Below are 26848 nucleotides of genomic sequence, written 5' to 3' on the forward strand. Positions count from 1 at the left end.
CCGGTCCTGAAGTCCGAACCTCCGGACCTTCGTAACTTTTGTGCGTCTAAACCCCTACGACCGTCACAAAAATGGTGGAGAAGCAGGGTAACTCTCCTGCCAAACCAAGAAATCCAGCACACCTGGGTGAGCAAAGGCCTCTCGATCCACCTCCCGTCCAAGCGATCGCAGACGACACGGATGTCGCCCCAGCCGCCCCAGCCCCGACCGATACGAGACTTGACCTCGTAGGCGTGGCTGACGACGAAGTCCTCCTTAGCAGCTCCGATGAAGCGTGTAAAAGTCAGCCTGAACCTGCCCAAGGCACCCCTGTCCAAAAACAGTTGAAGTGAGACATCAACTACCGAATCCAACATCACTCCAACTCGCCCGAGCAACGAGACTTGGAGAAACGAAGCAAAGCGGCCGAAGACTCGGACGAGGCCGCCGATAATACCTCGACTACCGCTCGTCGTGAACTGGCCTCTCTCCTCGACGACGAGAGTGATCTATCCATGGAGCCCCGAAGTTCGTCTGAAGAGCTTGTATACACAGACGATATGGCTGAAGCTAGCTCCGACGAAAACAAGTCCGACGAGTCCATGTTGACCGAGGGTAACGACGACGAGACGCTGACCAAGTCTGTTGTCCCGCTCACCTCTACAAGTCCGATTGCGCGCTTGGACTCGAACGACTCGTACTCCTCGTCAAGTCCGACGCCTGGAACGTTATCGCTACTGACCTCTGACGTGCAGTCTGCGACCGAAACAATTCATCACTTGGCTCAAGTGTCCACCCATGCCCATGGGGTACCTGTCTTGATGGAATCTACGCATGTGGTGACGACTCGCACCGTCCAGCTTAACGCTGAAGTCCAGCTGACTGTGGCGAGACGATCTTCTCCCGAAAACTACGAAACCAGTTTAGTACTGGACCAGACGAGATCGCGCTTTGACTCTTCGTCTCCGACTCGTCTGGCCCTGCCTGCTTCCGACATCGTTCACGAAACTGCCGTCTACAATCCTGCCTTACCATTTGGATTGTCCCCTGTCGCTCACGTGGATCCGAGATCTCGAACTCCCCCCCAACTGATGGACCACGTCGTGTCTGCCCGTCCAGACGAATCCATGGGTGTGGAGGCCATCACGGACCATGTCGAGCCCAGTCCGCTACTCGACATGGTGCCCATTCATCAACCTATCGTGGAACGTCATCAGCACTTGACGGTATTTGAACCGGACCTACCGTTTGGTCTGGCTCCTGTCGTTCGCCATGATGAACCTATGGAGATCAACGCGACTGATGAAATGCCGTCGTTGACGATACCGCCAATCTTGACGCTCGACGGACCACCTCCCATCCGATCCATTCTCGACGACTTTGGTGAAATGTAAACGGATGACAACTCGATCATGCAAGCTACTATCGAGTCGAATTTGGTCGCAAGATCTCCGTCCAGTGCGGATCTTGCAAATCTAGTACTGCGAACCTCACTCCAAAGTTTTTCAGGCCACGTTTCAGCCCAAGTCCAAACCTTGCGAGACTCGTCTCTCGAATACCCTGCTGCTCCACCATTTTTGTGACGGTCGTAGGGGTTAGACGCACAAAAGTTACGAAGATCCGGAGGTTCGGACTTCAGGACCGGATACTCTCGGCTTGGCCAAGAAGAACACAGCAAGAAAAGGAGTAGATCCAATGTTAGGAAAATGTAAAAGTGAACTATCTAAAAGCTAGCTAAAGCTGACGACCTTTGGGGAAAGGTCCTGTAGAATAAAAGGCAGGACGGTCAAATTCGAAGGTAGTCGGCCCGTCGAATAATATACCTTTGCGATGGTAATACCACGATGTGGTATAGTAGTACAAGTCCATGCTCCAGCTCCGTCACACGACGAGGGGCAGTAACAGTGATAATGAGTGCATTTACATCAACCGCGACCCGTCGCATTCCATCATAGACCGAATAGTTAACATTTACTTCGAAAGTATAGCTCAAGGGAGTAAGTAATACGAGCCTTCGATGACTAGAAAGTCGCGTGCTTTCGCATTACATGCTGCTACGTGGAGCATCGGCAAACATAGAGAAAACAAGGTCGCACGTGGCAACTTGTTGGAAGTAAATCAGACCGGTACAAGGCCACTGGTACGTTTGGAGGAAGTAAGTGGTCACGTAAGAAACAATGGAACTGCTGCTCTCAGGGAATTATTCTTCCAAGCACGACAAATCGTCATGCTTGGTCGTGATTGGGGCATTTGTGCATTCCAAGTAAAAAGTAGGTTTAAGGGGTTTCGGTGTTTCGTTCGTAAATTGTATGCGCGGTACAATGTACGAACGTGGACTGTGACGTTGATCATAGGGACGAACATTGCGACCACCTCTAGACCTATAGGTTAACATGGACCGCCAATATAGCGTAGCGGTGCGCAGGTAGTTTTTGTCCTTGTACCCAAAATTTGGACTTTTGTGCTGATCCGTGAAATCCATCGATCGATTCTTTGTACTGAAGTTTGTATGTCAAAAGTTGTCTTGTACTGTACAGTAGTAATTGGAATCACACTATTTTCTGGCACACACTAATTCGATGTTGGTGATGGCTTCCTGCAATCTGATTGGCTAAATGCTTCTGCCGATTCTTCGGTACATTTGGTTGTGTCGATTCATTCTCCATGTCGCTCCAGTTTAGAATAAACACAATAATACTACGAGCCGCAGATGGAATATCTAAGATTAAGATTATTTTCGAGCAAACGATGGATTATGTCCAAGCGAGGCCGCAGAATGAGCAAAGTTGGGCTACTGACTTCTGAGTGTGCGTGATAGAAACATAAACAAGCGTTTTCCTTGTGAATACTACGTAAATTCCAAGTGAAATTTGACATATGATAATGAAAATACGATTAAATAATCAGAAGAATGCTTAACCTTTCGGCTTCGCGCAGCAGTTTTCGGAATTGACTCTGAGACCGCAAAAGGGCTGATTCTCATCTTCTCGCAATATACCGGACCCCTTTGTACTGTAGATAGGAGAGTTTTGAAAACGCATAATAAAAATAGAAATTGTCTGAAAATTATGCCAGGCTTAACTACGTCGACAATAAGTAGCAACGACAACTACATATCTTGCTCCAACCGACAATTAACACTGGCGGAAAAGCAACGGGCTCACCTAGTAAGGTGCATTAAAGAAAAAAGTCTCCAACCTACAGATGTATAAATAGAGTGATTTTGCACCAAGAATCCACACGAATTTTCCAATACAATTTCCCTGAAAATCCTTCGGGGAATATCATGTTGGGAAGGTGCTTTTGCTATAGGAAAAATTCAAATTTACATGTTAAGAAGAACTGCCGCTGTGTGCGTTGTTGCGGCTCTTCTGGAGCACCTACCGGTAGGGCACGGCTCCCAATCTTTAGGCATATCAACAACCCAGTGCAGTAGGTGCAATGTGTACAGTTTGTGACCTTGCACCATCCCTATATGCTGTAGTGTGCATCGCGCCGAAGTTCAAACATGACCGAATTAAGGTGGTCGGTGAACACTGGGGGGTAGGATGTATCTGTTGGCTGGTTTACGTTCGGCTCTATACCACTGCTCGCCTACGATATCCTTGCTCATCTACTAGTGCATCCTACCTACCGCTCATCTACGTTTGGTGCCGACCATGCCATTCATCCATGAAGCGAAATTGGTCATTTAGCATGTTCAAGTGTTTTGATTGGCTACTGTGTGTGAAAAGGTATTCCCAGTCAGAAATTCTGACAGAATATGTTCATCAAGAAATTCCCAATACAATCAGATCAAAAGGCTTCATCGTGAAACTTTTCAGGAAATATCACGTAGCAAAATCACTATAATGCTCGATAAAATAATTTCCGTACCAATGAATGTTGGTGTACCACACTCCTTCCCACTTTGCTATTGACAAACTCCGGGGACAAAGCACCACACGTGGTCACTTCGGGATAGGACGAAGTCCCGGGGAGAGGGCCAGGCCCTTGAAAAGGTACGTTTGGTCGACTATTTCACTTGTTCTAATTGAGGAATTAAGATTCCTCATCAGTCTCCACTCCACATATCAGTTGTACGAGATAAGGTAATTCGAAAACCACATCCACATATCAGATGTACTAGATAAGGTAATTCTAAACTACTTTGACCACGTACCACGCACGTTCTTTCAAGCGCACCACGTACCACGTTCTTTCAAGTGCACCATAATTTGCCATTTACGTTAGCTGTAGGTAGTCCTAACGTTACGTATGCAACAATTTTAGTGAATTACTCCGAGTACACATAACACTGGCTGGAAAAAATGAATTTTGAAGTATGACGGACACGATTCTGAATGGCTCCGTTCACCTTGAAAAATCGCTTGGAAGAGGCCTTAAGGATACCAAGATATTCCCCTCGTGGGTTGGCAAGCTTGTTGGTGTGAGACCATGCACTCCTTGTTCTTCACCGAAAAATACCTTACGGGTAACAATGTATACAACCAAATCATCGATATTTGCTTTATCCTAAGATTTGTATGCAACTTGAAATTAACGCAGGTTGAAGTTCACGTAACCTTTTCAATATGTAGTATGTACCAGTATCCTGTGACAACTTGTATTCTTACTGGAGTAACTTACAAAGACTTTACTTCGAAGCACTTCGAAGTATATGTTTCAATTGCGGTCGAAACATTTAATTTATCCTCTACTGTTTGACCAGATGGTGGGTCTACTAAGGTTGCGTGATGTATGCTTTGTTGCTATGGCAGGGGGTACTTACATCACGTTTCCTGGAGCAAGTGAAGTTCAACAGTAAAACTGTGTGCTGTGTTGCGTTTGCAATTGTACTGTGTTTGCAACTAACAGTAAAGCATCTTGCGAAGCCGACAACAAATTGAAAGATCGCTTTCCTTACATCGGATTGGTGGACCTTGAACGAATCAAAACGAGTCGTCTTGTTTTGGCGACATTGGATTCGCTGAATGAAAATTCGAATAGCCAATCAAAAGCCCAGAATACCTCACAACCATTGGTTGATGTTTTGCCCATCTTACTGTAGCTGCCCAATTGACCACCACACAGCCCTTATAGATAACAAACATTACAGCATATATGGTCGCTTGCACGGTGTAAAAGAACTTTAAATCAACAAGAAGGTGGCTTTTGAGATTGCTTTCAGCACGCCCGCCTCATTACTGTGGAGAGTTGTCGCACGGTTCGAAACCCGAGTGACACAAGTGACGAAAGGGTTGGTCTTGCCAGTGGTGGCCAGTACAATCCGGATAAATCGAAACGTCGTCAAGGTGATATGCTTGTAACATTCACCAAAAGCCCAATGTTTGGCCAATTACTTCCAGCAATTCACAAAATTCCATCGAATTTGCAACATGCCAGTCACTCAAAACGAAATCCGGATAAATTGACCTCCACTGATGGGATATTTGTTCGGGGCATGTCGTGGGACAATTCGCCTTCCACGCCAACATGACGCAACGCTGCCGCTACGTTGTCGGTCTGGCGGCGCTGGTCCATCGAACCTATAGCATCGACAATGACTACGACAACTTCCAGACGAAGTCTCACATCGGTGTGTGGGTCGACGTGGACACGCCCATGTCTGCTCGACAAGTGCGCACGTCCCGCGGTGAAACGTGGGACTTGGTCATGAGCGACGAGTTTCAACTTGACGGCCGGTCGTTTCGACCAGGCGACGATCACCTGTGGACAGCGCTCGACATCCCCGACGGTGTGAACGCCGCGTTGGAAATTTACAATTCGTCCAACGTATACACCAAGAACGGCAAACTCATCAACAAAGCCGAAGAAGGGCCGACGGTGGTCACGTACTTCAACCAGTGGCTCGAAGAGCCTGGCTTTGAAACGCGCACGATGGTGAGCAAGTTGTATATCTTGTACAACTACAATGCCAGCCCATCTCACTCGTCTTGAAATTCTAGCACTACAAGGCAGGGATGATGCAGTCATGGAACAAGTTCTGCATGCAAGGCGGGTTCATCGAGGTCTCGGCCAAGCTGCCTGGGGCCGTCAATAACATCCCAGACGCCGAACACAAGAGCGTGACCATGAACCCAAACGCCGTCGGCGAATACACGGACCCAGCCACCAAGGTCAAGCGCGTGGTCACCCCGCAGGATCGCATTATCGACGGCGGGTACTACCCGACCTGGCCGGGTATTTGGCTTCTGGGGAACTTGGGGCGCGCGCTCTTTGCTGCCTCCACCACGCGCATGTGGCCGTGGTCGTACGATGCGTGCGACCCCGACCTGCTCGACCTGGCGCCCCACCAAGTGATTTCTGCGTGCAACGCCACCCCTGGCTTTGGCTTGAACCCAAACCAAGGCCGCGGCGCCCCCGAGATCGATATCCTCGAAGGTGGCGGGGCGGCCATCTCGTCGTCGATTCAACTCGCCCCGGGCATGCCAGACAACTACCGCCGCATACCAGTTGGACTGCCCGACGAAGAACCATGGGGACTCAACAAGTATTGCGTGTACGGCAAAGGTTGCAAAACCCCTGGGGCCAACATCGCAGACATCCCAACCTCTGCGTTTGCATCGCGGGGGCACAAGAGCTGGTACCAAGGGCTTAAGTATGCCGCCAACAACAGATGCCGCCCGTTGGATGAAGAAAAGCAAAACTACGACCAGGTATGATGATGGTATCGAAACGTACGATGTATCGTCTTGTGTGGTGGCTAATGACATTTGGTATTATGGGGGGGTGGGCTAGGTGTACAACTTTGTCAAGATTGGCAACCTCTACAAGAACGTGTTTGACAAGGAACAAATGAGTGCCTCTCGGGACGCGCATGCTGACTTGGGGCTAATCGACGGCAAAGGGCCAGGCCACTGGGGCATCAACAGCAACGGCACTTGCTTCCCCGTCTCGAACGGGTACATTGGCGCGTATTTATGTGACCCCGATGCGAAGAACCCGAAATGCGAAGCCCCCCGTCGAGATGGCGTGGCCGATACCAACCAAATGCCCAAGTTTGAGTACCAGATGGACGCGATTTCGGCGAATTGGGACATTGGCCACGAAGCATACACGACATTTTACAAGTATCAAGTGGAATGGTATGACGTGATCATGTGTTTTGATGACGTGATCAAGGGTCACGTCATGCATGTAGGGTTGTGGGCAACAAGACCACAAACGACGGGTACATTCGGTGGAGTCTGGACGGGTCACCTCTGTTTGAAATCCCCGCGACGGTGCTGACGTCGCCGCCGCAGCGCCCCGAGGGCTCGACTGCATCGAAAAACCCCGTCAAGGTCATGATCGAAGAGCCCATGTACATCATCTTCAACGTGGCGCTGGCCAAAGCGTGGGGTACGTCGTCGTCGTCCATACAAGTCTTCATAGTATGACGTGGCATGACCAGGGACGACCCCGCCCAATATTGACGTTGGGCCGTGCCGCGGCAACGCCACGCATCCCCCCCACAACTCGTGGGACTACAACAAGTCCAACAACATTTGCGACTCGTTCCCCATGTATATGGAGATTGACTACATCCGAGTGTACCAGGACACGCGGTCGATGCATGTTGGATGCGATCCGCCATCGCATCCGACCAAGGAATGGATCGACGGCCACATTGAATGGTACACAAATGCCAACAACCCCATGATCCGAGTAGCCGGCCGGGCGTCGTGCCACAGCGACGACGACTGTACTACCGACAACATCGTCGTCCCGCCCACAGGACGGTGCCACAACCGCCGCTGCGAATGCGTCCAGGGATTTGGCGGGCCAAGATGCACAAAGTTTATCAACATCGACACCGAGGCTTCGTACGGACCGTCGTCCGTGTACCCAATCTTGCTCTTAGTCCTGAGTGGAGCTGCCGTCACGTACTCGCAAATTCGCCGGCGGCGATGGCTGCACCGAGTGACGACTATCGCCGAGGCCAATGCTGGTGGCGCGACGGCATTGTCGCCTCCTCCAACAACGTCCAAGCCCCGACGAAGTGGCGGCGACGGCGACGAAGATGATGACGATGTGATGGCGTCCCCTGTCGTAGCCGGAATTCGTAGATACTATGGCCCCGCGCACCAGTCTGCCACTGGAGGTCAAGCATCGACAATGGCCTAATTAATAGCAAGCTCGAAAGGGTAACGCTAGTGGTAGTTGTAGGTATAAATACAGTAAGTGCATAGTTGACGTAGGAAGCCAGGTTATCAGCTGAAGGATGCTCATTATTTTCGAGCTAGCAAGCGATGGATTATTTCCGAGCGCGGCCTCAGATGGAGCAACGTTACCGGTAGGGAGACTTTCCGAGCGTACTTAGTAGGGAATACCAAATCAGTTTGAAGAATTTTCGAGCATTACTATAATCCGTATGTTTCTAACTTTTCTACCAAGCGGACACCCGTAGCCCTGTACTAGTACCTCGGAACCCCGATACCCATAGCCCTGTAACCCATTAATCCTAAATCTCGATGGATACATTTAATGCTCATTCTCCTGGGTTATGCACATCGCCGGTGTCTAGCTATCGCTAACCCCGCCAATGAGCCTAACCCCTACTACCGTAGTAACGTTAGTGCCGTGTGCGAGAGGTTACTGCATAAGGTATATTCACCATGATATGTCGAATTTTTCTCGAAATTTATCGCAAGGAAAACACATTGTTTATGTTCTTATGAAGAAAGTACGCTCGGAAAGTGCCTAAGTATCGCAAGGAAAATGTCAAGAGGACGAGGAAAGATTAGATTAGCACTTCACAGGTGGCGAGAGCACGAGGAACACTTGCGTGGTCAAGGCAAAACTAGGTACTACTAGTACAGCTGTATAAGTGACTTAGGAAACTGGCTTAAACTATCCGGATATTTACTGGGTAGATATCCGGATAATATCCGGATTTCTGAACCCGGCGAAGAAGGCCAAAGCAGACAGGCCGAAGTGTCCCTTTTGACAGCCACACCACTCGGCAAAGACTGCGCGGGGCCTTCGACACGAAGGTTCTCACATGGAAGAGGAGTGCCAAATGCAAAAAAGGGACTTGGCAAATAAAAAGCAGAGACCAAAAGTGCCAAAAGGTAACTAATACACAAGCCACCCTGAGAACACTGGCGGAGAAGGTAGTGTAGGGCAAACAAGAAGTTGTTGAGAACGCACATATTAAGTGCAAGGGTACACATAAAGCGAGGCAAAAGCCCAAGAATGCATACAGTATATGCAAGGGTAAATTCCACAAAGTGCATAAGGCAACGAAAGCAAAAGCATTGTGGCTCAAAGAGCAGGTAAAGACCATAAAGGTGCTTACAGAGCAGGGTAAATACCCGTGAATAGCAAGTAGGAGGTGGTGGCGTGGGGTCACCTTGAAGAAACTCACTCAAACCATGACGCCACTCGTACGGCCCATCCTTGAGCGACGCCGTTGGTCAGACGAGACCGCCCACTTCAAGCGGCACGAGCAGACATAGAAGTGAGCAAGCTCGAACAAGATCGAGGGGCAAAAATGAAGGCATGAATAAATGTGGTTGCTAATATTGCCGAGGCATATACTGTATATAAATGCAACGTGTAGAAAACGAGGTTCAGATACTGTAGAAGCTATGAGGCATAATATCCGGTAGGGTTCATAAGGCAGAAGTGACAAAGGTAGAGGAAATAAGTTGGTGCTATAAGGCAGGAGTTCCAAAGCGTTGTAGAACCTGCGAAACGCAATTTCCGGGTGGGCCTTTGTAAAAAGGTCCGCAAGTTGTTCTTTGATGGAACAATAATGGAAAATAAACTCCTTGTTTTCAACGAGATCCCGAATAGATATGAAACGCACATCAATGTTCCTGAAGCGCCCATGATGCTCAGCATTTTGGGCGATGCTAATGGCGGATTCGTTGTCCTCGTGAACTGAAATTGGTTGATCCCTAGTGTGGTTGATCACTAGTGTGATGTAGTTCGGCAGCGAGTTGCCAAAAGTATAAACATCCTTGAATGCAAAGGGCAAGAGCCACAAACTCGACCTCGGTGGTGGACAGAGTCACAGTGCTTCTTGGACAACCAAGAGATGACGTTGTTAAAGAACAGGATCAGAAATCCACCGACACAGCGTCGAGTGTCGGGACACATAGCGTAGTTGGCGTCCGCTGACAGAAGTGGCTTGGAGACATAGTCTCGTCCACCGAGCATAAGTGCATGAAGTGAGGTGCCTCGGAGGTAGCGTAGAACGCGCTGGGCAGCATGCCAATGGGTAAGGCCCGGGTTGTGCAGAAACTGCGAAAGTTGTTGAAGGGCATAAGTCAAGTCAGGGCGAGAGCCCATGGCTAAGTACATAATACTGCCGACGATTGACCGATACGGCTTTGTTTGCATAAAAGCAATGTCCTCAGGTGAACTAGCACACTGAGCCTTGGATAGGGGGTAGTGCACTCAAAAGGAGTGGCGACGGGCTTTGACGGAGACATGTCGAAGCGATAAAGTATGTAGAACAGTAACGAGATTGGTGGATGAACAGAGTTCGATCGGAATGATTAATATCTCGAACTGGACTCAAGTCCTTCATGTTAAAGCGCTTCTAGAGCGACTCTTTGAGATCTGAGGCAAGAGCCTTGTTCGGAGTGATGATCAAAATATCGTCGACGCAGATACTGACAATGGTAAAACCATCATCGCTGGCTTTAAGAAAGACGCAGCGGTCTTTGTGTAGGCGGGCAAAGGCCAGGGAAACCATAAAGGTGACGAAAGTCCAATACCAGAAGTGTGGAGCTTGTTTGAGGCCATAAAGACTCTTTTGGAGGAGACAGACATAGTCACGTCGAGACATGGGGTCGATGAGGGAGCCAGGAGGCTGTTCCATGAGAATAAAGCAGTCAATTTTGTCATTGAGAAAGACGGTTTTGACGTCCATTTGCCCGCATTCCAAGTAATGGATGGCCACTAAGGCAAAGAGGAAGCGAAGAACTTCGAGTTGTACAACAGGAGCAAAAATGTCCGTGTAGTCGATGCCTTTTTGTTCCATGAACCCTTTGACGACAAGTCGGGCCTTGTATGTGCCATCGGCTTTGAGTCGAAAGACACAGCGACACGGTAGAACCGTTTCGTCATGACGAGGTTTGACCAGCACATAAGTAAAGACTCGTACTCGGATTTGGCAGCTACAAGCCATTGGTCATGGTCAGGGCGCGACATGGCATCACGCCAGTCTTTGGGATCGATATTGTCGGTGCGGTCGGCGAGTAGAGCATAGATAAACAATGGTCCCATAGGGGCTGAGGGTAGAATAGAGTTCACTGGTTGTGAAGAAGGCGACGGCAAAGCTGTAAGTGCATAATGCGGTTCGTTGCTGTAGGCGGCGAGGGACTCCAGAGGAGTTGTGTCCATGAGAAGACTAGTTCATGAATGACTAATAAAGTCGAGGGACGTGGGTGGTATTGATGGGCGGGTCGAAGAGACCAGTGATGAAAGGTGGGCCGAAAAGGCAGATGGAATACGACCATAAAGTCAGCGTAGATGAATGACAGTTGGGTCATAGACCGGGCTTGTCAACGGAAAGGTAGAGAACACGTCGAAAAGAACGTCAGGTAGAGCCACAGTGAGTGCCATGATGGGTCGAGACGACGTGGGTTGTGCTGAGAGGGAGGGTAGTGATGGAGCCAGGGGCTTGTCGTAAATGAAGGCACTTGGCCGGTTCTCAATAAGTGAGTGTAGTGAGGGCAATGGGGCATTGGGTTCCAAGGATGGAACGAAAGTAGGATCTGAAGCAAGCCGTCTGCGATACGCAGCGGCTGCTTCAACAGAGTTACCGCGGGAAATTCGGACTCCCAGAAGGTAACGTCACGAGAGTAGATGAGTGCATGCGAATGCAAGTTCAAAAGGGTATATAACTCTTGCGGTTGTGTGGGAGACCCACGAACATTGTCTTGACGGCTCGCGGATCGAGCTTGGAAATTTGCGCGGCACGTTGAACGTGCACAAACGCTGCGCAACCACAAAGGTTTTGATGTGACCCAACGAGCGGTGACGGTTGAATACAACGTGGTAAGGTGAGGCAGCACCCTTGTTCGAGGACGATGGAGAGATATTAATAAGCCATGAGGCATAATGGAGAGCAAGATCCCATAGGAACTTGGGCAGAGCCCCTTCGATGAGCATAGCTCGCATCTTCTGAACAACTATGCCGATTTGGCATTCAGCGACGTTGTTTTGCTGAGGCAAGTAGGCGTTGGAAAACGCCACCCGTGTGTTGTCTTTGGCCGGATGAGGCGGCCGAGCATCTCGAATTCTTTGGCGTTGTCACTTTGGAAAGTGCCAATGTCCGTGTGGTGCATCCTTACGAAATAATTCATACGTCTCACAGATATCTTTGCGATAACGCATTGGATAGGCCCACATAAAGCGGGAGTAATCGTCAATAAAGACTACGAAGTAGGCAGAGCCACCCGCCGACAGAACGTTCCCGACTGTCAAAGACAGCGCACATGGAACGTAGCGCGAGAAATAATCTCGGTTGGGGGTGCACGAGGTGGATGCCCCGGAATCAACGATCCAATGTTCACGCAGAGCGGGGAAGTTGGTAGGGCCATAGGTCACACCGCCTTCGGTAGAGGAGGGTTACCGGCATCATGCTCGCAGAAGCGGTGTAGGGCAAAAAGCCATTGCCCTTGATGACTTGGAAGGGTGGATGGAGACGGATACCGTCCACACATCGGGGTAGGAATTGCAGAACAACTTTGATCGGCGTTGTCGACGCCGCGGTGAGAACATCACTGCGAGTGACCGAGAAAGCACTGGGGGAGAACAGTGAAAGTGTTCTCCCCCAGTGCTTTCTCGGTCACTCGCAGTCTACTTTGGTTTGGTTGGCTGGGATGTGAAATAAAGGTCACGGTGGGTAGAGTGGTAGGCGATCGGTGACGAGAACCTCGTTGGATGGGCCTTCACAGTGAAGTCGAATCTCATGCATCAGCGGGGCACCCGTAGTTGGCTGGCAACGAGTCTGACTCGACATTAACTGGCACATGTGGCAGAGCCAAAGGAGGCTTAGGAGAGATGAACGACACTTAGTGAAGGGTGCGCCGGCGATGCAAACACATCAAAGAGTGGGGCAGAGCCCTTGTAAAATCTTTGGGTAGTACGGAAGGTATGCGGCTTTTCGAGGACACGGTTGAAGGAGGATGTTATGATGGTGTAGTTGGCAGCAGCCGGACGACGACTGTATCCAAGGTCACTGTTGACGACATCATAAGCAACACTACCAGCTTACGGTCATCATGACCTGAGCCACGTCATCTCGACCAGGACAATCACGGCTGCGGTCGCGGCCACCAGAGCCACCACAGCATCGGTCATCACGACCATAGCCACCATGGTCACTGCCATCGCAACCACAACGGTCACGATCATAACGTCCTGGGCCACTATGCCCACTGAAACCACCCTGGCCACTAGGCCCTCTGCGATCATCGCGGTCGTCACGTCGGCGGCGGATTGGGCGCAACGAAGCGTCGATGTCGCGTTTGCGCTTCTTGGCGGAGGCGGGGCCGTGTTTGACAAAGACTGTGCGGTCAAAGCCAGCACGCACGGTGTTGCGGGCATAGTCCGAGTTGAGGGTCGTGCACGCAGGCAACGTATGATTAGCAACGCCACCGTAGAAGCAGCATATGCCAGGGTTGTGGACATAGTCCGGGTGGACATAAGTCGGAATGGTAAATGCATTCAGCACATGGAACGAACTATCAGGCTGGCTGAATGCCTGGGGCGGCGGTGTGGGGTCGCAACGGCATGCGTAATGGCCGCGTACGGAGTGCGAGCTGGGGTAGTGACGGCAGAGCCGAGGTGACCCAGAGCAGAAGCACGTTGGGCACGATTGTCGAGGACAGTGCGGAGGGCAGACCAAACATCGTCAACAACGATAGGCGCACCGGCAGCTCGGGCAGTCGAAACATAGTTCTTGATGACTTCCCAGAGGTCCTTGTCCGCAATAAATGCGACGGACATGGCACACAGAGTGTGATAGGTCCAAATGTAGTGGCCGTAGTCGACGAGATCGAAGATGCATCTAAAGGATTGAAGGTGGGCGGCGTCATAGACGAAGGATAACGCTTTACGAGGTCGTTGAGTTCCTCGGCGAGGGTGTCGAAACTACTGTCGTCGGTAAGCTTGAGATTTCGTAGGTGACTAGCAAGATCACGGTGGGGTTGTTGTTCATGGCATTCGACTCGAAACGAAATGTGAGCAGCTCAAAGAGCACGTAGGGACACGTAGTAGTGTGGTAGAGATACCGGAGGTTGGTTGAGATACCGGACACCAAAAAGGTGTGCGCAAAAGAGCGCTGAGCGGAAAGAGCCTTGGGCGACTCGCGGTTCATCGCTTTGGCCAAGATGGCTGACGTGCGCATCTTGATGTCTGCCATACGCGCCGCACGATCAGTCTCCGAGGAGGGGTCTATATAGTAGAAATCGGGGCTGTCAACCTCGTCAACTTCGAGATACTCCTTGCTGATCTTGAGCGCCTCACGTCGGATCTCAAAGGGAACGTGGTTCGGCTTGGTGAAATACCACATGATATCGCGGATGGTAGCTTGGGGCAAGAAGTCCGTCTTCCAGGTGGCGTAGGCCAGAGGCCGCGACTCATCGAGCGGGGTACCCACGAAGGACGGCGCCGATGTAGAATTGAGGCTCATAACCTGTCAAGAGGACGAGGAAAGAGTAGCACTTGTGGAAGGGGGCGAGAGCACGAGGAACACTTGCCTGGTTGGGGGCAAAACTAAAAGTGACTTAACAAACTGGTTTTAACTCTCCGGATACTACCCGGATGTGTTAACCCAGCGAAGAAGGCCAAAGCAGACAAAGTGACAGAAACACTGTTTATGTTCCTATGAAGAAAGCACGCTCGGAAAGTGCCTAGTGAGAAATAGCCCAACTTTACTCGAAATTGCTCCATTCTGAGGCCTCGCTCGGAAATAATCCATTGCTTGCTCAAAATTAATCTGTTCGCGGTTTCTTCACATGTGCATCTTTGCGGCATTTACAGAGGAATGAACGCCCTGTTTGAATGAAAGGATGGTGTTGGAATCTAAAGTTATGTAGTAGCAGCATACACATTGTACGCCCTCGAATACTGTAGCATGGCGGCTAAGTATATGCAGCGGCTACACTTGGGAGGCATGTATATTGCAGCGGCTGCAAAACGAACCTCATCACGCACAAAAACCCCGTCGTATAACGTGTACGAATATTGCAAGAATCACGTCGTCTATCGTGTCAAATCACGGATTTACGCTGTTTGCACAATATCTTGGATAGATTCACTATGAGTACGGAAAATGGTACAATAAAATAGGGAAATTCAAACTTTTGGGGCTTTTAGTCAATAGGGATAAGCATGATTGGGGATGAAGGTTGACCAGGCAGCCACCATGACGACCGCACACACAGCGAGTTCTTCCATTTATCACCACTACCAGTGTAAATTAAAGCTTGTGCCTCCGATTTGACTCCAACTTCATCAAGCTGGTGGTGATACCGGTAGAATTGTAGGACAAACTCAACCTTCAATGTGAATGAAAGCACCGAAAGGCTGTGCTGACATCTTGTTTTTATGGTGTACTTGTAGTCATTATACCAATAGCTTCAACATATTATTCCTACGATACCCTGATTTGGAAAGGTCGCACAAACATGGCAGCCAACCTTGCCAACTTCCAACGAGGCAGCAACGTCCAAGACATGCTATTTGTGTTCCTGCGTGATACTTTAGCGCGCATAGCTTGGCATGGACATTGCTGTCTCTTGGCTGTGTCGAAGGAATGAATATATGCTAGGGTCTCTGGCGATTCGCCAGCGTGCTCGAAGAGGCAGATCACTTACAGAGATCTGTGAGTATTCCAAGCCGTTAACGCTAGTGATGGTTCGTTGTGGCAGTTGTTTATGTGTGTTATGTGCTCATTGTGAGTAGCGAGTACATGAAATAAGCAGAATCACAGCATATAAAAAGGTGGTTCAACAACTAGTGTCAACAAAACTCGTTTGAAAGCAGCGGATTCATTGCAGCGATGGGATCAATAACGAAATATATTCATCGAGCTACCACTGACAGGAATTATAGTGCTATTAGTTGCCTGCTGCTACCAGTTTGATGACGACCGAAACAAGGGCAATATTTTGCGTGTAATGTGTGATCCGATGTACGCAGAGTAATTAATTTATCTAATAGAATGGATTGGCCCTTTAGGAGTGCCCCATCCCGAATAAACTAACATGAGCTATGTAACGCATGTCGGGAACCTTCTATCTACCGAAGAAACTCACATCAGCTACGTAGTGCGCGTCGGATACCTTCTTCCTACAAGTAGGCTTACTGGTAGTCGGTGTTGACGCTACATGACGTGAAGTTTCGTAGCCAAGCTACCTCGCCTTTGAGGTCCACCATGCATAGCTACCGTAATTTTCAAGCTGTCCCGCTACTACCGACTCAAACCACTATGCACTCCACCAAGTATACTACCGCTAGTTAGATTTTCGTCCGCGCGTTGTTCCATGTGTTATCTACGCAAGATGTGTGTATTGGCAACCTCTCCATCAAAGTATGCACAATTGTTCCTACGTGGCAATTTTAATCAATAATGTTGGAATGCTGTCAGCAACATTTCTATCAGGTAAACTAAGCTTAATGCAACATTTCTACCAGGTAAACTAGTGCGCGACACATAATTATAACGCTATAGGCGTAATTCTTCTTGACAATCATCGCCGCACCTACCCGTACCGTGGGAAGTATTTGTAGCCCCCGAGTACCTCTTTCGCAACTACCAGTGCAACGTAGTATACCAGAATTGCGAAACGTTTAGCAAGCGCAACTTTGCAAGTGCAACTTTAGGATAACGTTAACTGACACAAGGGCAAACTAAACAGGCAAATGGGCTCGACTTATAGTACTGTAGCTGCAATCGAGTGTCTTCCCCTAGCTCAGCTTTCAATGCTCGTCTAACTACTCCATAGTCGAATGTGGCTACGACCATACCAGTATATTCTACAGGTAGTGACTCCTGCTCTATCAAGGGTTCACACTAGCATATATGTGAGCTTACTGTATTTCCACAGCACATTTTTATACTAGTATTTGTATGCATGCCTGCATATATATTTTAGGGTAGGGTATAATATGTCAGCAGTATTGTATTAAATTTCATCAGGTAATGTAATTCTGCAGTTCTTTGGATCCAAGGCACAATGTGACGGTTAGCCATTAGTTGGATTGTTTTTGCCATACGTCCTAACGGATGGTTCTTAGTTTTAAACGAAGCTCAGTTTTGAATTGGCTGACAAGTGGCAATGAGTTCGCCGTTATCTTCCGCAAAGGAGGGGGCGCCCCAAGCTGAGCACTACGCGAGTCCTACGCCCTGGCTCCACCGGGACACCAATGCGGTTATAAACAGCTCCATACGGGGATCAAGGCCAGGGCAATGGGGAAAACGTGTGCTTGTGTCTCACAAGTCCAAAGAAAAGTTATTTTTGGACGTGGCGACCCAGGCTAAAATTCTTTTTCAGTGTTTTGCCAGCAAATTCATGTCGTACCAAAAAATGTCGAATTTTGTTTTTACAATTGACAATGATTTTTATCCTCGTTCAGGCAGTGGGGTTGGCATTTTTTTTGGACTTGGACATTTTTTCGACAACAAGATTACTAATGTTACGACCATCTTTTTGGTAATACAACGGAAAACCAGCAATTCACAGAAATTATTTTATAGGGTCACTGGTTTACCTCAAACATTGCTGAACACAAGTCTAACGTATGGACGACCAATTCAGTAGCCTCGGAACTCATGGCCATTCCATTAAGCAGAGGCGCCATTCCCAACTTCGCCGCAATGCTGGCCCACTTCAAAGCCAGCGGCGACAGCACGATGCCACCGTGTTTGTTCTTCCGCTTGGCCTTGAGGGCTTTCTTGCGTTGGACTGCCTCAAGGCACTCCTTTTTTGTGGCGTCTGTTGGAAATGACCGAGGGCAAACCGCACCTACATGGGAGGTCGAGATCCGTCTGGTTTCGACGCGTGGCTGACATCGACGACTGGTTAGTATAAAGGTTAATACCAGTCAGTTTGCATTGTGAGTCTAACCACCGTTGTTGTTGCGGTGCTGGTCGACGGAGCGTCGACAGTGCGGGGTCGGATTCTTTAGAGCACGTAGATCTGAAGCAATGAGTGATACGGAAGTGGAGCCGTCAAGCCGCAAGTCTCGATCGCCGGAGCGCGACGACGACACAGTGCGTATGGCGCCACGAGGGCGTGAAGGTCGCGGACGTTTCAGTGGGCCTTTCGGCTCTCCTCGAAGAAACCAACCCCAACCCGTTGATCGGATGGGGTTTGGTGTCCAAGGTGGAGTGGGGATGACGTCAAGTTGGACGCCATCGGCTGTGCCAACGCGAGCTGCGGCGGAAGTGCCGCTGCCTGACGCATCATCTGCTGGTGCGAATGCACCTGGTGACGTGGACATGGGCGAAGACGAGCCTGTGAAAGTGCTGAACGCACCGGCTTTACCGTTGCCGCCCTCTTTCAAGGGATCAACGAAAGCGGAGCATCGTGCGTTTATGCGAGAATAACAGCCATACACGTCGGAAATCATGGGATTGCAATCAACGGGACAACGTCCGTTTTTGATGCCAGTCGGCGGGTGTATGGAACTGTTTTCAAAGCGACGCATCGCTATGTTTGACTTTGGGAAGTCACATGGCGATGTGACAGAAGACGAGTGGGTGGTCTGGTTCATGGAGGCCCACGATGAAGAACCCGTTGAGTTGGACGCGCTGAAGAAGCGCCATCAGGTGGCCGTACAGTTCGACACCAAGATCCTCGACGCCGACAGTCGAGTGAGTCGAATGCTCGACAACTTGATGAAAACCCTCGATGCGGACGGCCAAGAGTGGGTGCTCCATCAGGAGAGGAAGTTGGTGGGTGGGAATCATCACCAAAGCGATCAAGCCAGCACCGCTCCAGCTGGCCGTGACGAAGCAGCTGCAACTGCAGCGGAACAAAGTGCTAGAGCAGACGTGTTTCGCTACGTCAAGTGACTGCGGCAATTCGCCATTGGGTACCTACCATCTGTATGGCGGCATGGACGAAGAAAGACCTTCGAAGGCGCCGGCAGAGGTGCCGCGAAAGCAAAACTCGCGGCCTCGTCCACGTTTCGGCCCGGTCCGCGAAGAAAAGCGGCCCAGTGGCGCATCTATCGCGCCTCCTACTTGGCGTGCCGATAAAAGAGACGAGCCGCCAGAGCGGCCGAAGCCCAAGTGCCTGAAGTGTCAGTCGACGGCACATCGAGTGCAGGAACACCCTGGCATTACAGATGCCGAGGTAAAGAAGCTGATGGACGACTTCCATCAGGCGCGCCGTCGGTCGGTGAACTTCGTGTCGAGCACGAAGCCTGCGAACAGCATGGAGTGCCAAGCGTCGATCGAGGACGTTCTCACAATTCCTAAATTGTTGCTGGACTCTGGGCCCGATGAGACGTTGGTGTCGGAAGGCCTCCTCGTGGCGCTGGAGCGCCTTGGAGCAAGTCTCAACGTTGAGTCATAGCCAAGACTCATGTTGAAGGCGTATGGAGAGACAACCAAGCCTCTCTATGTGACACGGCAAGTGCAGTTCAAGACGGTGACGTTGGAGACGTCAATCGGCCCCCTGGTCTTGCGTGGACTTCGAGCGTGGGTCGAAGAAAAGAAGATGGAGATCGACGTTCTCATTGGACGTCCCGTTATGGAACGACTGGGGTTTCAGTCGACGGCATGCTTGTCGACGCGTTGAAGCAGCGTCGAGTCTGGGATATGGCCGAAGCGGGAGATGTTGACCAGACGTCGGCAAATGTGAAGCTGCTGCAAGAGGCGTTCCAGGAAGACCCTGAAGACGCATTGTACGCCGAGGACGTGGCGTGTTCCACTCCAGCAATGGAGAAGCCCGCCGACTAAGACGGCGAGATAAAGCGCATACTCGACGGCAAGATTGCCGAGGCCATCCAGCTTGGCCTCTCCCCTGCGCATGAAGGCGAACTCCGGCGTATTTTGGATGATCACGCCGATGTCTTTCGCCTAGAGTTTGGGCAAGACTTGCCGGTGGATGTCGAACCGTTGAAAGTAGGGCTGAAGGAGGGATGGTGCCAGTGAAGTGTGCGTTGCGCCGGTACCCGCCCGCCCACATGGAGTATTTGAAACAGCATGTGGAAGAGCTCGAGGCCGCAGGCCTCGTCTACCGCAACAACCGTGCGAAATGGGCGGCAGCGCCGTGGATTGTGACCAAGAAAATCAACGCATGGATGATCCCCATGCCGTGGCTGATGCCGAACCTGGACGCTGCGATGGCGACGTTGGTCGGCATAAACGTGTTTTTCACGTTGGCCTGGCTGAAGGGGAATTGGCAGTTACCACTGCACCCATCCTGCCAGATGTGGTACTCGTTCATTACACCAAACGGTGTAATCCTCATGGGACAGACGGACGCCGTGGCCTATTGCCAGTCCGTGGTGAACCAAATGTTCGGCGAACTGTTGTACGCCGGGGTGCTGGGTTGGTTGGACGATCTCCTGGGGTACGCAGACAGCTCGGACAAGCTGCTGTTGGACAAGGTGCTGTCCATCTGCGTAAAGTTCAGCCTCAAGCTGCACCCGAAGAAGTACAATTTCTTCTTGAAGAAAGCCACGTGGTGCGGGAAAGTGATTTCCGCCGAAGGGATCTCCCATTCCCCTGATCGAGTTCAGGGCCTGTGTGCACTGGAGACGCCAACGTCTGGTGGAGTTCACATTCCTGCCACATAAATTTTGCTGAAAAGCACAGAACAGACGCCACCTGTCAACTCATGTGTTGAGGTAGAATCTCGAGTGATGCGGCTGCGCATCAAGGTACTTAAAAAGGGAATTGTATTACATCTGAATCGTTGATCGTTGGTACGTACACTACGTAGTCAGGGGTAATCAATAATCGGATGGTGGCAAGGGATACAGTAGAATAAAAGTGCATACGATAGGAATGAACGTACATGTCCATAACTTAGGCTGTAGAGTGAATCTGAGGCAGTGCAATGACTCGTTTAACTGGTCAGAGGTAGTTCTTTAATGTAGTATATGTGTGAAGTGCATGTGTGCCCAACAAGTGCTCGAAAAGGATGGCTCCAAGGGTACACTACGTAGTCAGGGGTAATCAATAATCGGATGGTGGCAAGGGATACAGTAGAATAAAAGTGCATACGATAGGAATGAACGTACATGTCCATAACTTAGGCTGTAGAGTGAATCTGAGGCAGTGCAATGGCTCATTTAACTGGCCAGAGGTAGTTCTTTAATGTAGTATATGTGTGAAGTGCATGTGTGCCCAACAAGTGCTCGAAAAGGATGGCTCCAAGGGGCCATAACATCCATGTCCATAACTCAGGTTGTAGAGTGATTCTGTGGCAGCACAATGGCTCGTTCAACTGTCCTGATCTAGTTATGTAATGTAATATATGTGTGAAGTGTGTGCCCCGGAAGTGCTTGGGTCCAAGGTGCCACAACAATTATGTCCATAACTCAGGCTGTAGAGTGAATATGTGGCAGCGTAATGGCTCGTTCAACAAACCTGATCTAACGTTAGTTTTGTAGTGTAGTATGTGTGTAAAGTATATGTATGCCCCGGAAGTGCTCGAAATGGATGGGTCCAAGGGGCCACAACAATTAAGTCCATAACTCAGGCTGCAGAATGAATCTGTGGCAGCATAATGGCTCGTTGCGCTGGCCAGAGGCAGTGCTGTAGTGTAGTATGTGAGCGGAGGAAGTCTCTGCAGAAGTAATCGAGCTACCTATCTTGAACTGGACGCATTCATGGCCATCGCCAAACACAATATTGTGAGTAGCCACATCATCCTCCATGTCGACAGAATGCCCAAGTTGAAGTCCCTGACCAGCGAAATGAAGCTTCGTCCGGACGAATGGCACCGTGTGTTGGCCCTGGTACAGAGCGCGTTGAACCACCAGCCGGCGGACCGTCTCGGCGGTGTGGCTCCAGTGACGGCGTTTCAAGGCTTGCCGTCTACAATGCCTTTAGCTGGGTTCGTACACCCAAGGACCAAGAACGTACTCACGGTGGACTGGCTCTCGAAGGCGCGTCAAAAGCACATGGATGCGCTGCGACAAGCCATGGAAAATATGCCCCGCGACGTAGCGGCTCGAAGCGAGAAGTTGCGGCAGCAGGCGCGAGGCCGCCGCGAGAAGAAAGCGCACGTGCATTTAGCGAAGTTTGCGCTGGTCGATTTTGTGCTGTTGGGAAAAATCATCAAGTTCCCCAACAAGTTGGCACTCAACTGGAAAGGTCCGTACCGCGTATCGCGGGTCGACTCGGACTATGTGATGGAAGTCCAACAGCTCGTGGAGCCGTTTACGACGTCGGTCCACCATGCCAGCCGGCTGAAGTTTTCCAGCGATGCCGCATTGGACGTCACCGATGCCCTGGTGGACTACGCCGCGTTTGGCGATGAAGGGTTTTTTGTCGAAGAACTTTTGGGCGCCCGCCATAGCGCCGACGGAAAATTCGAAGTGCGCGTCAAGTGGAAGGGCCTGGACGAAGAAGCTTCGCGGGAGCCAGTCCTCCAACTCTATGAAGACATTGCGGTCGTCCTGCGCCGCTGGATCGTGAAAAATGCCAGCGACGGCGTCGTCAAGGAAATACGCGACGACTTAGAGGCGACCCTTGGCCATTCAGTGTAGGGGGAAGTGTTCTGCCGCGTCCGCAGAAGTGCGTCATGTGCCCTTGGAAATGACCGAGGGCAAACCGCACCTACATGGGAGGTCGAGATCCATCTGGTTTCGACGCGTGGCCGACATCGACGACTGGTTAGTATACAAGGTTAATAACAGTCAGTTTGCATTGTGAGTCTAACCACCGCTGTGGTTGCGGTGCTGGTCGACGGAGCGTTCGACAGTGCGGGGTGCGGAACAGCGTCCATCTTGTGCAGCAGAGCCAAGCTAAGAAGTCTCCCCCTACGTCAACTGTCTTGCGGGATGACCCCCCCCGTTTTTGATGACGTTCGTCGGAACGATGAGGCTAGTCCACGCCCTCGACGCAATGCGCAGCGCAACTCTCTTGGATATCGTGTACATGGCACCGGAATCTATACATGTCAACTGATTTAATGACATGATTTGTACCGTCATTGATCATCTCTCGAAAATTGCCTTGCGAATCGCTGTTTTGTATGGCCCAAAGATGGCAACATCCAAAGGTTGAAAAAGATGCGTCGCATTAGAAGGCAATCAAAGCAGGAGTATTTGAAGAGAGTTGCACAACTCAACAATTTCAGTAGAGTAATCAGATGCAAGTCCATCAAAGATCAACAACACTGGACGGGTCACAGTGATAGTGCTGGAAAAATGTTTCAACCACTCGGAAAAAATACCCTCATTCATGAAACCTTTGGATGAAGTAGATACAGTCGCATTTGGAATTGTCCACTCATTGGCCAAAGATTTATCAATAGTTTCACCAGGAAAATGAAAAATGAGGAGGAAAAATTGAACCTGAGGCACTCACACAAGCAAAAATCGACAAATAAAAGTTTAGAGCCATCGTCTTGGCCCATACATTTTGCGATGAAAATGCGATCGGGAGTCAGAGCATGGTCAGCAACGGCGGTCTTCATGGATTCGAACAAACGATTGACTCCGTCCATGTCGACAAAGTTTCGAGCATGTGAGATGACTTGCGCGGAGCGTACGGTCAACTCTGGGTGGCGCTGTCGAAATCGCGTGTACCAACCATCCGTCAGGGACTGTAATGGATCGAACTCGCGTGCCAACTTGTTTGCCTTGACGAGAATGTCATGGCGGTCAGGCGGATGGCCGCCTTGCTCATCGCAACAATCCACTGCACAAAATCGCTTTCACATTCCGCTGGTAGGACTGGCTTGGGGCCACGACGTTCAGGTGCCTTGTTAGAGCCTGCCTTGGTTTGGCGCACAGTCCTCATGAGTGTGTTGTAGGGGATCTTCGTGTACAACGACACATGCTTGCCATTGGCGCCTCCTAGGACCTTCTGCACAACATCAGCCAATTGTTCAGGCGTGTATCGTATTCGCGGTCGACGCATGTCAATGCCGCCAAAACAATGACGAAAGGTCAGTGTGTATTAATTTAAGCAGGTTTTGCCGCCAAGCTTTTGTGGACGTTGATTGGCTTATAGCAGAGCACCAAAAATTGGTCGAGTGACCATAAATTGGTTGCTTACGTTAGCAGTTAAATACAATTGTAGAACAGAGTGTATCGTTAGTGTGTTGGTTTGATTCCAAGTTATTGACGACATATTTCGAGCGTAGCTTTGATCATTTCTTTTTTCCATAATTATACTCCAGTTGTTGGGTGACCCTCCTACAGAAATTTTGATTTGTTTATATAAAACAGGTTGTACCTAAAAATTGAATTCGAAAGGTATTGGCCACTTGGCTATTTAGGGTATTTACGATCGGCCTTTGATCCGGTTAATGGCATGAAAACAAACATTTTTACCTTGATTGGGGACGATAAACATCGTCGAACGTCCTGACAAAACGTGGCGGCTGTGGTCGCTTGGTGGCTATAATAATACTACACCTTTTCCCGATCAAAGTGCCACTTTATTCCAATCAAAGTGGTTTGGATAAAAAATATAAATTTTAACAAGGTTTCCAAAGTGGATAATTTCGGATCAATGTGGTTTTTCTTCCAATCAAAGTGGTCAGATTAAGCGCGAGGAAAGGTGCCAACTTTCAAGGCAAGAAGGTGGTAATTGTGCTCGACAACGCACCTGCACACTCATAAACCGAGCAGCGAGTTCAGCCGCACGAGGACTTGGTACTTCTGCGCCTTGGGCCGTACTCTCCAATGTTGAACCCTATTGAAAGTTGTTTTAGCGTTCTGAAGGCCCACATCAAGAGATTTCTTGCCTCGCGCACGAACCTGCTGTTTGAGAGCAGGGAGTTCAATTCCTTCCTGGAAAGTCGCATGCGATTGCTCGAAGAAGCTGCCCGGGAAAGCCTACCATGTATTACCCAGTCGTTGGTTATTCGGGAGGCTATGCTTTGTCAGCGCAATGTCGAGAAGGCGCTTCGATTCGAGGATATGTCCTATGGAATGTGACTTTGCACCACATTGATTGGAATAAAACCACATTGTAATGGAAATGTGCAGTTTCTTTGTAACCATCCTTTGCGTTTCAAACGTTTTATATTTTTTATCGCCACATTGATTGGAATAAAGTGGCACTTTGATCAGGAAAAGGTATAGTACTAGTAGGTACTAATGTAAGTTCTCCGGAGTACTGTAGGAATGGTGAATGGTTTCCATTTGTTGTAGCGTACCTTTGCAGCAGTTACGATGACCACAAAATCGGAGTAATTGAGAGTGTACATGTGTAAATATTTTAGATGCGTTGAAACATGCTTTGATTATTGCCAAATGCGGTCTTACATTCAGATCGATGACATTCGACAAATCCAATCTTGAGGCCTTTTTTCGAAACTTTGACGTGGAATCGAACAAGAGAAAGTCTGCGAACCTTGAGGCATCGCCACTGAACGAACCATCCATCTTGGTGGGCACCCTCTGGCCCAACTCAAGCCAGTCCTAACTCTTGAACTTGCTGTGGGATGGACCAATTCCCAGTGCTAAAGCGAATGGCGGATGCCATCTATGGCGAAGTCCTCCTCTGTCGCGACGCTGTCATGTTTGACATTGTGGCCGTCAAAAAGATTTACATGCACCGCGCCGCCAGACGCCACTCTGACGTCCACAAACATGCAGTCCATGAAGACGTTCTCTTCGAGTTGGACGTGAACCAACGCGTGCAGCTGGCAGGTGGCCACCCGCACATATGCCGCCTCCGCCACCACTTCACCTACGTCGACACTGCCATGTCCCATCCCATCTTGGCCATGGTATTCGACTACTGTCCGCACGGAGAGCTCCTCACAACGCTATCGGCGTCCAAGCGATTCACAGAGCTGGTCGCGCTGCGGTACGTTGCTCAAATAGCACAAGCGATCGACTTTTTACACTTGCTGCACATTGCACATCGGGACATCTCCCTGGAAAACATCCTTTTGGACGGTGCCCATCGTGCCAAACTGTGTGACTTTGGCTTGGCGTGCGACGACCGCATGGTCAAGACGGAACCAGTGGGAAAACTCCTGTACATGGCGCCAGAAGTCCTAGCTGGTGAGGAATACGCCCCAGCCCAAGCCGACATGTGGTCCCTTGGAGTTGCCCTGTTTACGATGGTAGTGGGACATTACCCGTTCCACGAAGCGTCGATGCACGATCCATTTTACAGCGTCTTTGCTCGGGTGGGACTGTCAAGTCTGCTGCGAAAGCACGGCGTGGGTCATATTTCCGTCGAGCTGCAGTCGTTGCTGGAAAAGTTGCTCCATGTGAACCCTGACCAGCGCATCCAATGCCAACACCTCTTGGCTCATCCACTCGTGGAGCCATTTGTCGACGACGATGCAGACACGACGTCGTTCTCGACCGTCTCGCTAGAAGACGAACGCAGCAGTCGGGCCATGGATTCCCCCAACAACTCAAACCATCATCCAGATGAAGGGAAACCCAAGACGAGTGCAGAGTTATCCAACAAGCAACCCTGCCACGCATCGAGTGCGATGGCTATCCGGTCTCCAGAATTCGTGGAGCGGTATCCTCATTCGACGGCCTCGAGCCTCCCGATGCGACCACTGCACCCTTTCCGTCCAGCCAGCACTGTCGTCGACAACAACAACATACATCTAAAAGGGTCGTTCAAAGCATTTTGGAAGCAACAGGTCCTGTCGATTCGAAAACGGTGGGGGGGCAAAGTCGCGGTGTAACTGACAGAATGGAGTATAATAATGTAACTGGTGATGTTGTTGCGTAACGGTTACATGTCATG

At 50.0% G+C, this 26848-nt stretch overlaps 5 protein-coding genes across 5 annotated transcripts; 2 read left to right on the forward strand and 3 right to left on the reverse strand.

Annotated features, from left to right (window-relative positions):
- The first annotated feature begins 5419 nt into the window (after positions 1-5419).
- Positions 5420-8163, forward strand: H257_10441 (hypothetical protein). The gene is made up of 5 exons (XM_009836995.1): positions 5420-5862; positions 5928-6638; positions 6721-7067; positions 7124-7323; positions 7376-8163. The coding sequence occupies exons 1-5, from the start codon at positions 5455-5457 to the stop codon at positions 8086-8088; spliced, it is 2379 nt and encodes a 792-aa protein (XP_009835297.1). The 5' UTR covers positions 5420-5454; the 3' UTR covers positions 8089-8163.
- A 5040-nt stretch (positions 8164-13203) lies between these two features.
- On the reverse strand, positions 13204-13398 carry H257_10442 (hypothetical protein; the record flags this gene model as incomplete). Its single annotated transcript, XM_009836996.1, has 1 exon — positions 13204-13398. One exon carries the CDS (start codon positions 13396-13398, stop codon positions 13204-13206), a length of 195 nt encoding a protein of 64 aa, XP_009835298.1.
- Positions 13399-13670: 272 nt separating this feature from the next.
- H257_10443 (hypothetical protein) lies at positions 13671-14617 on the reverse strand (the record flags this gene model as incomplete). Its single annotated transcript, XM_009836997.1, has 2 exons — positions 13671-14093; positions 14126-14617. 2 exons carry the CDS (start codon positions 14615-14617, stop codon positions 13671-13673), a joined length of 915 nt encoding a protein of 304 aa, XP_009835299.1.
- Positions 14618-22932: 8315 nt separating this feature from the next.
- H257_10444 (hypothetical protein) lies at positions 22933-25109 on the reverse strand (the record flags this gene model as incomplete). Its single annotated transcript, XM_009836998.1, has 5 exons — positions 24870-25109; positions 24731-24817; positions 23852-23983; positions 23534-23798; positions 22933-23063 (listed from the first exon to the last, which is right to left on the reverse strand). Exons 1-5 carry the CDS (start codon positions 24927-24929, stop codon positions 22933-22935), a joined length of 675 nt encoding a protein of 224 aa, XP_009835300.1. The 5' UTR covers positions 24930-25109.
- A 329-nt stretch (positions 25110-25438) lies between these two features.
- On the forward strand, positions 25439-26835 carry H257_10445 (CAMK protein kinase). Its single transcript, XM_009836999.1, has one exon. It carries the CDS (start codon positions 25572-25574, stop codon positions 26784-26786), a length of 1215 nt encoding a protein of 404 aa, XP_009835301.1. The 5' UTR covers positions 25439-25571; the 3' UTR covers positions 26787-26835.
- Positions 26836-26848: the final 13 nt, after the last annotated feature.

The sequence above is a fragment of the Aphanomyces astaci genome, assembly GCF_000520075.1.
Source record: "Aphanomyces astaci strain APO3 unplaced genomic scaffold supercont1.28, whole genome shotgun sequence".
Lineage (NCBI taxonomy): Eukaryota > Oomycota > Saprolegniomycetes > Saprolegniales > Verrucalvaceae > Aphanomyces > Aphanomyces astaci.

Excerpts from the sequence above, each read along its gene's own strand:
- H257_10445 (XM_009836999.1), top strand. The coding sequence starts at position 25,572 with ATGGACCAATTCCCAGTGCTAAAGCGAATGGCGGATGCCATCTATGGC.
- H257_10441 (XM_009836995.1), top strand. The coding sequence starts at position 5,455 with ATGACGCAACGCTGCCGCTACGTTGTCGGTCTGGCGGCGCTGGTCCAT. Across the intron at positions 6,639-6,720 it reads AAAAGCAAAACTACGACCAG|GTGTACAACTTTGTCAAGAT; the intron begins GTATGATGATGG and ends GGGGTGGGCTAG. Across the intron at positions 7,068-7,123 it reads TACAAGTATCAAGTGGAATG|GGTTGTGGGCAACAAGACCA; the intron begins GTATGACGTGAT and ends TCATGCATGTAG.